At 39.1% G+C, this 13,691-nt stretch overlaps 1 protein-coding gene across 19 annotated transcripts in view; it reads left to right on the top strand.

The window, feature by feature from the left end:
* The window catches only part of ANKS1B (ankyrin repeat and sterile alpha motif domain containing 1B), a 1,177,049-nt gene that overhangs the window by 1,098,296 nt on the left and 65,062 nt on the right, over positions 1–13,691 (top strand). For 6 of the 19 annotated variants that reach the window (XM_053582555.1, XM_053582543.1, XM_053582542.1 and 3 more), the window contains one exon: positions 7,964–8,038. The exons of 9 other annotated variants lie outside the window; for them this stretch is intronic. In XM_053582555.1, coding sequence (XP_053438530.1) covers positions 7,964–8,038 — 75 coding nt within the window. The remainder of the gene's footprint in view (positions 1–7,963; positions 8,039–13,691) is intronic. 4 more of the 19 variants (XM_053582557.1, XM_053582541.1, XM_053582561.1 and 1 more) reach the window with 1 other exon arrangement.

A 13,691-nucleotide genomic window follows, 5' to 3' on the forward strand; every position in this document is an offset into this window, starting at 1 on the left:
AACATACCTTTTGAGTAGTCCTCCACTAGACTGAGTGAAGTTTTGAATGAGGGAGAGCTGGGAAAAGAGACCTTTTAGGTTGGCATCATTCAAACGATTGATCAACTAGACCTTGTTTATCAATATTTTTCACAAGGATAAAATGAGGGAATAGGGGGGTTTCAGTAAACATCGTTGAGTAAATGACTTGATCCCATACCTCTTTTGTTACCAGAAGCAGGAAACAAGTGTTGAGGATATAGTTAATAGATGTATTTAAGGAAAGAAAATGACAGCCTCGGTTTGCAAGAAAGGAGCATTATGCGCATTTTAAAGAGATATTACAAAGAACAACATTACTTTGCAAAATCTAGGGGGCGGGGGTGGTTGCAGCAATTCATGTTATGGTAGAAAGCTGATAACTGCTTTTCTGAATGAGTAACATTTCTGCTTTTTATTGGTCCCGCAAAACGTTTCTATCTGTAGCAATGGCATCCCAACTTTAAGATAGAACCAGTCAAGTAGCCTATGTTGCTATGAACAGCATGACCCCAAATGACTTAAATTCCCTGAGTCGTTCACAGAACCTGAGGATCTGTATGAGAGCTAGACTGAACAATGTTCTTTTTTTTTTTTCCCCCTATGCTCTATTTTTTTCCATGAAGAGATTTCCTAAATAATTGTGTAATGCCACTTAGGGCTACAACTGTCACACTACGGAATACAGGTTATATATTATTTCTACAGATGAATAACAGGAGTATCATAAGCCTCTAGTACTTTCCTACCTTAGGCAGCTAAGGGCTTATTTTGTGTGCTGTCAGTACAAGAATTAGAGTGGAGAGAAGGAAGGAGGAGAGGAAAGAGGGAGGGGAGGAAGGGAAGGAGCAAAGGGACAGAGAGAAGAAAGAGGGGAAAAGAGAGAGGGATGAAAAGAAGGCAAGTATCAGAATTTATGTCATGCTAAAGGACTTAACTATGGAACCAAAATTTATTTGGTAGGCTGATGAATGCTAATTCCAGCAATAGGGGGTCACTCTAGGAAGATGTTGGAGAAGCAATTGCTGGGTGGCTTTTCTCTCCCAGCAGGGGATTCCTGATCTGTCCAAGAATCTTCCCCTTAGACACAGGGGAAGGTCACGATCATGAAGTTCTAGAAGGACTGCTCTTCAGAAAGGTGGAGAAATGATAGGAAGCCACCTTTTCTTGAGCATTTCCTGCAAATAAAATAATTCATCACCAACCTTTTGTAAACAAGGCTCAGCGATGGGCTAGTAACTTTTTCTCTCACACTTTAGAACGAGAAATAAATAGTAGTTTAGTACTCAGTAGTTCAGTAGAAATAAATAATAGTTCAGCTGAACTTGAGAAGCTGACAGTGTAGGTGAAGAGAAGACTCAAAGTTACATGCCATTGTTAGAGGGTCAAGTGTGTATCTAGAAACCTACCCAGGAGAAGAGAGGGAGGGTCGTGCCTCTGTCTACCATAGTGGGATGGAAGAAGTGATAAGAGGCTGGCCTGTGGCCTCCAGGTAACTCAAAAAGAAAAAAAAAAAGCTTCTGATTTTCAGGCAGGGTTCAATTAATGTCCAGAAAAGAAGAAGCTGAGAGGGAATGCATTTCATTATCCCCTTAGCTTTCACTCGGAACCTTTCTTACTTCTTATTGTAATCTTTGTAGTCAATTTCTGAACACCCCGAAGTGTTGCAAGTGTTATGACGAACATAAGGGAGAAACAGAGGAAAAGTGGGGGTTTTTCTCCCCAGGGCTCCGGCAAAGCAGATAATTTCATCTCTGGTAGAATCTGCCTGGAGGGTTGTTTTCGTGAAAGTTTCTTTATTAAAGTAGGACATTAGCAGACTCCCAGAAGGCTTCCAGTGCCTAATTGGTGGTGTTGAAGGGATGGAGCTGTCATCAGCCTGCTCTGTTCTGAGACCCAGCATCTGCCTCTCAATCCCAGCACTACACTGGTTCTGACAATGGAAAGAGGATCATGCCCATCACAATTCCTCCTGTACATAGTAACGAAGAGTCGGGCTGATTCCCACTTACTCTGGGACTCAGGCCTTGCCCTCAATAGACAATCAGTAACTCTAAATGGCTCCCAGGGTGTCCGGGAGACAGGTTCCTTTTTTTTCTTTTTTCTTTTCCATTACTTAATTACTTCTACATATCTTTTGAACACCACAGTTTGAGACTCGTAGCTCTGAAGTAATATTTTAAATCACTTGAAGACTAATTACAGAGTGAACTTCAAAAATATTGTGAAGGAAATAAAATAATTGCTCATAGCATGCAATCAGAGAACATTAAAAGGATAAAAGTATATTATAAAAGGTATCTTTAAAATATAAAGGCATTTTTTACTTACATACTATGTTGTGATTTTTTAAATAAGGTTAAAATAATGAATCAATACTGAATTATTGCAAATAATGTGTGAATAATTTTCAGATTATGTTCAATTCCACGCATATGGGGATAAACAATATTCTCCCTCCACAATATCATGTTTTCTGGTGCCACATATAATTTTTTCTTCTTTTTTTTTTTATTAAATCATAGCTGTGTACATTAATATGATCAAGGGGCATCATATAGTTTCATAGACCGTTTGACACATTTTCATCACACTGGTCAACATAGCCTTCCTGGCATTTTCTTAGTTATTGTGCTAAGACATTTACATTCCACATTTACTAAGTTTCACATATACCCTTGTAATTTTTTCTTTTTCCAATACTTCGTTCACTTATATGATGGTGTTTTTGTGTTTTAACTGTTTTAAACTCTTATCTGGATTCTACTATCAAGTTTCCAGAGCACGCACATGATGTTTCCATTGAATAAGGGAGATGGGTTCTTATGCTCCAAACTTTTCTTACATGTTACATTTCTACTCGAAAGAATAATCCTTTTGCAGAGTGGAAAGCTTGGACTTGATTTGTATTTGATATGCTGGGGTGATCGGGATGGGACTCTGAGACGGTGGCAGTAGAGTAGAATCTGGAGGAGGTGAGGGAGCGGGCCCTGAGGTATCTGAAGGCAGAAGGAGAAATAAAGCAGAGAGAGCAAGGGTGGGCTTTGCTGTTGGGGGCCGAGGGACAAGAGGAGACGTGGTGGGGGAGGAGGGCAGAGGGAAACCGGAGGATGGAGAACCTCGCTGGCTATCGTAGGACTTTGAACTTTCTTCTGAGTTAAATGGAGCTGAGTGGCATGATCTGGCTTTCAAGTTAAATGGGTCATTTTGGCTGCTGTATGAAGAACAGACGGTAAGGAGATGAAGATGAAAGCCATGAGCCCAGCTAGGACGAGAGTGGAATAATGCAAATGAACAAAGGGAGTGGCTTGGACCAGGTAGTGGCAAGAGAGCAGATTTTAGAAGCAGATTCAATGGGCTTTGCTGCTGGATTGAACGCAGACTGTAAGAGAGATGACAGCTGCAATGTTTCAAGATTGAACGGCTGGGAGGAGGGGGTTGCCATTTGCTGAGATGGGAAATCTACGTTGTAGGGAAGGTGGGGTAATCCAGAGTTTGGTTTGGGACATTTAACTGAAGATTGAGATGCCTATTAAATGTAAGAGTAGAGGTGTCCAGGAGGCAGCTGAGTGTCTATGTCCGGAGTTCAGGAAGAGGTCTGCCCTGGAGATAGACATTTAGGAGTCAGGGCTGCATGAGACCACCTCATCTAGCCAAGAAGGACTGGAGGAGGATAGAGACTCACATTCCAGGAAGGATCAGGTACCAGGAACCAGAAAACGAGGCTGTGAAATGGGAGGGGTGACCAAGGGTGTCAGATGGGTTACGGAAAATGAAATGCTTTCATTTCAGCAGAGTGGGCTCAGGTGAGGACAGGAAAAAAGAAAGTAGAGATATCTCTTAGGGAGCTTTGCTTAAAGAACAGAAATTGAGCAGGAGGTTGAGAATGAAGTTGCTTCAAGGAAAGTTTGCTCCTCTTGGAAGATGTCACAGCCCTTTCTGAGAATGCTTCAGTAAAGAGCCAAGCAAATGATGAAGGAGTGAGAAGGTATTGTACACTACGGGTTGTCACCCATTGAGCAGAAGAGAAGTCCACCTCTAGGGGGAAAACTTTGGAAATCGGTACTATCCTTTTTATTTTGTGATCACATTTGAATGCAATTGTGTTGTGTTTTCTGAACTGAAGTCATGGCCACCTGAGGTACAAGATGGTAACAAGAATAAGATGTGTGTTGTATTTTGAGAAACCATTTCCAGAGTCAAGGGAGAGCTCTGAACTGAAGGTAAAATGATTCACCTTCAAATGTGTGTTGACTTCAGCATCCAAGAAGTAAACATTAAATTATTGAAAATATCTCAGTTTATAAATCTACTCTGTCTTTACTTAACCCCCCCTGTGTTTGGATTTCATAGTGATTCAGGTTTAGGAAAACGAAATGAGCCTTTGCAGTACATGTGGAAAAGAAAGTGAGAGAAAATTAATTAGTACATGAAATTGCAAAGGGGGTGATTAACATTCTTTTATGGAGTTGTTTCCAAGCTCTCTGCAAGCAGCACTTTGGCACATAGGTGTGCTAATGACAAATGTCCCTTCTCTCTTTGGCAAGGTTGGCAGCCCATTACCAGCCTTAATCAGGAAAAATGAGGACTTTCCTAATAGGAAATCTGCATGATTAATTTCTGGTGCATTTTACCAGAAGCATATTGACAGCCGCAGAGTTTACTAAAGGCACAAGTGGGACAAATAAATCAGACCAATTACAAATAACCAGGAATAATAATATGGACGGATGTTTGCAGAGTGCTATGCCATTTACCAAGAACTTTTGAAAATATTCCATGATTCCATTCATTTAGTAAATGTGTTGGAGGGCCGCCAGAAATTTAGCTGTGAAAAAGATTCCTCTCTCCTGAAGCTTCTCCTGAGCTGCGCAGCAACCTGGTGAAATAAGTAGGTCAAACACCATTCTTCTTCGTCTTTACAGATGAAGACATTCTAAAGCTTAATTATAACTTAGGTGTAAATTGCTGCTTTACTAGGAATTTTGGCCCCGAATAAAATTTTATCACTGCTATTCTGTTTTCTTTCTCAAAATTTTCCAAAGCTCAGTGTTTCAATACGTGCTGTACTCCGACAGACATGTGGTCTTCGTGAGTATAATGAATTTCTGCAGTGGAAACTCCCTTGCATTTAAAAAATTTACTGGGTTTATAACCCTGTGTCTAAGAGAAGAGCCATTTCGTATTATGAATAAACAATTTACAGCTGGTCCACTTTTAGATGCTGATCTATGAGCCTGAAGAATTATTTATTGCCAATAGAATTACTATAATATCTACAATGTATCAGCTTTAAAAAAAAAAAAAAAACCTTCGTAACTAAACTGCCTTTACTTTAAACTCTGTTTTAAAATTCTGACTTTTTATCATTTGTACTGAGTCACACAATTACAGTCATGCCTTGTTTAATAATAAGGCTACATTCCGAAAACTGTGTCACTGTGCTATTTCCTCCTTGTGTGGATGTCACTGAGCGTACTTACGAAGCTGGAGATGGTATAGCCTACCAGACACTAGGCTAAATACTGTAGCCTACTGCTCCTAGCTACAAACCTGTACAGCATGTTACTGTACTGAGTACTGCAGACAGTTGTAACACAGTGGTAAGTACTTTCATATCTAAACATAGAAAAAGGTACGGGAAACACACTGTATTATAATCTTACAGGACCACCATAATGTATTCAATCTGTTCTCGACTGAAATGTCATTATGGGGTGCATAACTACAGCAGAAATTATAGAGGTTTTACTTTTTTAGTTTAAAACATAGCTTATCAATGGAAAATGGTTATTATAATTCTTTGAAAGTGCATGTAAGCCATGAATGAGCTCTCTTCAGTGTATATGACTAGAGGTGTATTCGTTTTTCTTCATTGAGAACATTTTTATAGGAATTTTTAAAAATGAAAACAAGTATGGTATGAGATCTTTTCTTCCCTCCTTAACTCTGCTAACTTTCCGTGACTGTTGGAGATAGTGTAACAGCACACTAAGTGGGAATTTTCTCGTAGGTACCGAGCACTGCTCTGGTGCATGATAAGGGAGGGAAAAGTTTAAAGCAGATATGAGATTGATTTTATGCAAAATGAATTATTTGTGACTTGAAGTGACCGAAAAGTTATGCAGTCTGTCCCAAATGTTAAGTGGCATGGCCTACTTGGGAGTATTTGGAAAATAATAAAATTGTTAGGTGTTTGAACCCCTGTAGAATTGAGATTGTTCCATGAACCGGTTGCATTTAAGTACCCCCGTTTCTGGATCAGTGAAACAAGTTCCATGTACCTGGAGCTGCCCTCTGCCTTCCACTCATGTCAGTACTGAGCTCACACTCCTTCCTGGTGATCCCACTACTCTGAAAGTTGTAGAAGATATGATTTGCGTAAAGAATTAGCTCACTGTGGGTGAGAGTGCTGAAAAGGTCAGGGGTTGCCTGGAGTATCTTTGGCTCCAGTTCAGATGGTAGGTAATCCAGCTAAGGCATGGAGTTAGTATGTTTAAATCAGATGATAGCTACTGGGGACAAGGCCAGGGTGAGAGGGGTGGGGGTTTATGGGCCAAAGACTTACATAACTTACCAGAGAATTAATTTTTGAGAGGAGGCTCCCCCTGTGAAAAAAGTAGTAAGAAGATTAGAGTGGGGACAAAGCTGCTGTGAATGGGAGGTGGTGGGTGCATGACTTTGCTCAGACCCTGGGGATCTAACTGCCTTAACAGACTGCCAGTTTCCTGACAGTCTGTCCCTAAGCAGCCATCCAGATGACAGAGGGCTGCAAAGCAAAGGTGAAGGTGTGAGTGGAGATGCTGTTGGACCCAGAGACAGAGATGCCAAATTTCCAGAGAGCATTCCTGGGAGGGAAGAGTAGGGGAAACTTTCCTAGGGAGAAGCTTTCTTTTCCATGATTTGTTTGCTGCTGATAGTGTTCTTTGCTGGGTTTCTAAACCATATCGTGATTATATGCTTATCTTCTTCCTGCGATGATCCCTGTACACTCTGTTTATGAACTCTGGGGATGCTCATAGAGCTTGCTGAGTAAGTTCAGGCACTCTGCCATTTTCCATGATTCAATTTCACAGTGTCTTTTAGAAGGATGAAATGTGGGCAAAGAACTCTGGGAAGGTCAAGCCACGTGGGTTCATTTGGTGGTTTATGCCGTCACTCCTGGGAGGGGTTGCAGGTTTCCTTCTGAGCAAACCTGATTGCCTTAGGAGGTTTAATGACGTGCGGTGGACAGACACAGTTAGTGACAGAGCTGGCTGATTAGACTCACAGACGCTGTTTCCATAAACTGAGATTCCCTGAGCCTGACCTTCCTCTGCTTCCGCCTCCATCACCATTCCCAGGGCCAGGGAGCAAATTGACGCTTTTTCCCTTGTTAACTCAGAGGTTTGCCTCTGAGGACTCCAGAGGCATAGGTATCATCTAGGCTTATCAAATGGATCAATGACTAAATCAAGAATGACATTTTATCGCCTTGTGTGCTCTTGGTCATTGAAGATAACAAAATAAAAAATGTTGGCCTATGTTAAAGGGTATTCCCCCCCACCCCCTCATTCCTTGAAGTTAATGAAAGTATTTAGCCTCTGAAAATACTGATATGAAGAAGGAAGGTATTTCCATTCTTTCTGGCAAATGTTACAGCACAGTTTGCTTTTTCCAGGGTGTGTAATTTATGGGTAATTTCTCCTGATGTGAACACTAATGCATAAATGATCTTTTTTTTTTTTTAATTGCAGCCAACCCTGAAATGTTTTTTAAGCAAAAAAAAAAAAAAAAAAATTGAGAGTCAATTATTAAAATTTGGGCATCCTAAAACCTTTTTTTGAGGTTTTTAAAAGAAATGTGATTCTTTGCCTTTTATGATTTTCCTCTTTCCTGGATGCTACCTTGGTAGCTGCCATGTTTTAAATATTGACAAGATGAGATAGTTTTCTGTTTATACCAGCAGTCGTCTGTCTGTGAAATATGGACCAATCAGAATGCTGGATTTCCTTTCTCAGCGATCCATCAGGTTCATAATGTAAGGTTACAAACGGTTATTTTCTCCTCCTGAACTTGCCCTGTGTGCTGTGTTGCAAAGTGTTGTCAAGAGCTACAGGTACTGTGTCCTGGCAATGCAGACGATTTGTAACGTCTCTTGATTCTTGAGATTCTTTGTCTGGTATCCTCCATTGACTGTGCCTTGTGACTAGTTGATGTGCAAACATTGTTCTGAAATGAGACCCATATTTGGTTTTAAAGTCCGCAGTTAAAAATCTGTCCCATGTTGAGTTTTGGCTTTCGTTCCAGGCATCTGTGTTAGCTTGCTTTTACAGGAACAGGGTGAACTTGATATATATAAAATAATATGTATATATCAGTGTTATTCTCCCCCCATTCTGTACTTCTTCATGTCCATGGGCTAGTCAACCTTTTGTGTCTAACAGTGCTCAAAGATTCACTTGCTTTACTCCTGAGAAAGATTTGAGTATGATTTGCATGATACTTTGTATATATTTTATGCAAATACGGGAGGAGGCTAAGTGGGAAACAGCTACCAAGTGGTTCTCAGCCTTTTTTCCATTTGACAATACTGAAATTGATCTTTGGAGTATGTGTGAACTCGTGACCCGTTTCACTCTGAGCTGCTTAAAACTCCAATGTTCACATTTGCATACTTTAGGGGGAAAAAAATCCTTTTCACTGGAAAAGAAAGCATTTCAATGTTTGGATTCGTATGTCTTATATTTTAAAAGACAATCCTATTTTCACATCCTGGTAAATTTTCCTTATTGGATAGCCTGCCGTCTGAGAGGTGGAGACGTTTGGTTGAGAATCACTGAGCAGAATTCTCGGGGTGGCATGTCAAGGGGTGTCTCCCAGGCATTTTTGTGACGTGCCTTTTGGGATGGATGCTGCGTCACATACGTCTGTCCTCCTGTGCATGGGACTTGTGGCTATGAGGACTGTGATGTTGTACATTGCCTAGTACCAGTGCTCACATGACCTAGCAGTACCTCCTGAACTTCTATATATGCTAAGTAAAGCTTTAACGTGCTCAGAGGTGGCCATCCCTGCTCTTTATCAACAAAAGGAAAAAAAATTTAGTATAACCAACTGCATGTGACCAAATTAGCATGCTTTATTCTTGAAGATTTTTGAAAACAACTGCAGCATCCTGCTTTCAGATGTGTGTGAATGTTTACAAGAGGCCTTTTCTTTACATGCATGTCCAAATATATGTATGCACATTTATAAGCAGAGAGCTGTATAGAGCGTTCTTCAAAGCCTTACAGATTACAGAAAGTAAATGTTATCACATACAGGGGGCCATAAGGTTCATGTGCAATTTTAAATAGTGTCTAAACTGCACATATGTTTTGATTGCACACAAACTTTGTGCCCCCTCTACCCCGTATGTCTGGGTAGTCCATCTCTGAAACTTGTCAGAATTTTTGAAAGTAAAATCTTAAAGTAACAAATGTCATTTAAAAACCATTTTGGTTTTGTGTTAAGTGTTCTGAAGAAATAGAGAGTAATGTTTGTTAATATTCAGATCTAAATTTACAAGCAAGTGGGTAGAAGTTCTTGGTAGAAAAGACTTAAAAGCTTCTATTTAAAAAAATCAATTAAATCCTAATTTTTAAAAGAATTTTAAAGAATAAAACAAGACTTAGAAAATGCCATTCCTTTCTGTTAATGTTCAAAAGCTAAGTCATAATCATGGCTTTTAATTATTTACTGACGTCCTTGGGAAACTTTTCTCAAGAAAGTATGACTATAGAAAAGATTCTTCCCTTTTTATTCTGGGAGCGTGTAGAATATGTAATATTCAGTTTCCCTTGAGGGGACAGACAGTACGTCTGTATAAAAGAGATATAATCTCTTTTAGAATTTGCCTTAGGTGTTTGGTGCCTATGACCTAAAAACTTACAGCTATTAACCACCTTTTGAAATAATGTAAAGTTTGAAAGCTACATTTTGGAATCTGCCATCCAGTTGAGATTTTGTGAATTTTTTTTTTATGCTTTATATCTAAATTAAGTTAATGGTTTTAGATTTTTTTCAGCTGGTGGTGCAATAGAATGTTTAATTTAATTACATCATATTAGATGGGACCCCAGTTATAGCCCTTTAAACTCAGCCAGACTATGACTTTATATTCAGCAGGTGCTAAATACATGTTAAATAAAATCAGCTCTCCATTTAAAATTCTAATCTCAGATCGTGCTTTTCCGTTATGTTAGAAGGTTAGTTTTTATGGGGTTTTGAACAGTTAATGATGTAGATTTTCCTTTGTTTAAATAATGTCCGTTAGTGTGTTTATAAAAACCTGGAAAAGCCTTAAGGCATACATACAAAAAATAATAAATACCAAGTGAGGTTTTAAGCCATGAAGAAATTCTTGGGACTGTAGATTATTCAAATATATGAACCTAAAAGAAAGATTTTCTGTAAGCATTTAAAGCACTGAAGAAATAGCCTGAAGATGATTATTGGGAGTACCTTGAATCACTTTAATTTCTCACCGTTACTAATAGTTTAAAATAGGACAGAATTCTACCCTAAACTTTTCCTGCCTCATTTTGTTATTCTAATTAAATATTATTGCATCACTGTTACCTGTGTTTAGATCTACTTTTCATTAAAGATAAGCTTTGACTATGGCTAGGCATGGTGGCTTATATCCATAATCCCAGCACTCTTGGGAGACTGAGGTGGGAGGATTGCTTGAGGCCAAGAATTTGAAAACAGGCTGGGTGCCATAGAAAGACCTATGTCTACAAAAAATTAAAAATAATCATCCAGGTGTGGTGGTATGCAACTGTAGTCTTAGCTACCAGGAGGCTGAGATGAGAGGATCACTTGAGCTCAGGAGTTCAAGGCTACTGCACTCTAGCCTGGGTAGCAGAATAAAACCCTGTCTCAAAAAAAAAAAAAAAAGGTAAGCTTTGATTATAAACCATTATTGAGATAACAGATTTCTTAGGTCTGTTAAATTTTTATTTAATATTTAATAAGCTTTTTTTAAAATGGGAAAGTATTTAAATTAATTAAAAAATTTTGCCCAAGGAAATGTAGGTATTATGTAGATATGAATGTAGTATTAAACAAGACCTAAAACTGCACTTCAAGGTTCAAAATTATTTTATGTATGAGGCAAAAATATTTATTTATTTTTTAGCCTCTTCTGCCACTGCATTTAGTAACTCCTCTACCTAATTCCTCCATAGCTCACTCCTGCTGTAATTAAACCTCCAAGAGAGTTGAGACCTAAGGCACCCTTGTTCTCTGAACTCTTTTGTTTTTACTGGCAGTCAACCAGGTAAAGCTGGATCCTACCCAAGGGCCAAGGTCACCCCTGTCCTCTGCAGTTGTGTCATGTTCAGTCCAGTTGTTGGAGTCCTTCCATTCCCATTAAATTAATTCCAAACATCTACTAATTGTCTTCTAAATATTCTTAGAACTAAGGTTGAGAGAGAGAGAGGAAATTGATGAATTTCTAAGAAGAAAATAATTTTTTTTTATGAATTCCATCTTAAGAATACTTTTCTCTCTATTTGAAAACAAATTTCTGGAAATAACACTAAATATGACAAAATTCAGTGTCTCCTTCCAGAAAGGAAGATTCAGTCCCTGTAGGAAATTTTAAAATATTTGGACTGGAGCAATGTTTCAAGGCCACAAAGAAAATGAAGTAAGGATTCTCTTTCTCTTCTCTAAGTATCTCTTGCCTTCGTACCCAGGGGAGGTCTGATCATACCACAGTTTATCCAAAGCAGGTGCTTAGTGATTTCTGGACAAAGTGGAATCATAGGAGAGCAGACGATGTGCTGCCCTAGCAGAGTTAAATGGATGTGCCACAAATTTCTTTTAGCAGTTACCAAATAAGAGACATCAGTGATTTCCAGGCTGAGGTTGTATGTGCTGGGCTTGTTATTCCCTAAATGGCTGCTTCAACTTATGTGGATGATGTAAATATTTGGATCAGCATTTGGCTGTAATTCTGGCTTAAAGTATATGGCACTCACATTAAAGTTTAGTTATAAAAGTGTGTGAGTTAATTGAACAATTATAGAATAAGTTTGCATATGATTTGCATGCTTAATGTACTAACACGTGAAAATGCCCCCATAACCCTAGCTTCACCCCATCCATTCCCACCCCCAGCCCTATTTATTCCCAGCTCTGCCCTGCAACCCATGGTGGCCTCGGCTCATGCCATGTTCACACTTTTTTGAAAACTGCCTGCTGAGCTTGGCCAAGGTGCACCTCTGCCAAACTACTGTAGGGCTCATGTGAAGATCTGAAGCTTTGTTCGCGTTGTCATATCAGCAGACACTGGATTGAAGGATCTTTTGAAGTCAACCAGATGCTCCTCTTGTATCATTCCATAGAGTTTCGTGCAAACTTCTGTTGTTCCGTTAACAGTGTTACCTGTGACTTAAATGTCCAATACCTGTTTGCTATGTTGTTGTTGCTTTATCGAGGGAAGGGGAGAAAGGGGGTGGGGGGAGAAGTTGAATGGGGTAGATTAGAAGAGGATTGGCCAGATTTGGATAGAGCTTTCATTTAAGAACCCATAGCTGCATGTGCCCACAGTTCAAAGCTATTATCGCTTAAAGGCTATTACACTGCACTTCAAAATATTATCGAAAGTCACATTTCCTACATTACAATAGTAGTTTTTTGAGAGCAAATCGTAACTAGTTGACACAAAGACTGGAGAGATAACAAATATTCAGGTACTTGAGAGAGAAGGAAAAGAAAACATCAAAATAGGAAGCGAGAAGAAAACAAATCCTAAAATTAATTGCAGTCAGCTATTGCCTTTATAAAATAAAAATTCAGATAAATATGAAGAGAATAACTTGGGAATGAGTCATTTACAAAAATGCTAAAAATATCACAAGTAAAGTCCCAACAATACCAACAGGCAGGGAATAGGAGATCAAGCGATATACAAGTAAATTAGCAACTAGAACAAAACTAGCACGGGCAGTAGAAGTTCAGAACAGAGTGTGAGGGAGGACCCAGAACAGTTCCAACTGGCCACACGCTACAGTGAGAATCAAGAAATAGCATGATGTGAATTTTGCTCATCCTGCAATTGGAAGTGACCCATCTCGAGGAGAAAAGCTTCAGGCTCTCTACTGCTGGGGGAAATCCTGAAGTCCTCTAGATGGGATGTTCTATTATTGGCAGCTATCTCATATTGCACCTAATGTAAGTCCAAACCACTCAGAAAACATTGGAATGCTCATCTTCTTCTCCAAAATACACAGCTTATTTAAACCCTTCCTGGAGATTTGTGGTTTTTAACCTTAGGGGGCTTCTAGATCCTTTCAAATAATTTAATGAAATCTATGGACTCCCTTTCCCTTATAAAACATACACCTACATCCAAACTTTTGCATTCTTTCAAAATCCTTTTTTAAAAACCCTACACAATGTATCAACCCATTTGCTAGTACTTCAATGGAACTGGTTCTCTAACCAAGATTTGGTTTGGGAGCTCACCAAACCATCTTACGCTCTTCCAACTCCTGAAAAGTAATTCCTTATAATTCTATAATAAGGCCAGCCAAAACTAGGTGAGAAGAGAGTGGTTTTGGAAATCTGCCTATTATCTATAATAGTTTTAGTTATGTCCACTTGATAATTAAAAACTGAGCTTTGAAAAATCAGAACCT

This window comes from Nycticebus coucang, chromosome 3 (genome assembly GCF_027406575.1).
Source record: "Nycticebus coucang isolate mNycCou1 chromosome 3, mNycCou1.pri, whole genome shotgun sequence".
Lineage (NCBI taxonomy): Eukaryota > Metazoa > Chordata > Mammalia > Primates > Lorisidae > Nycticebus > Nycticebus coucang.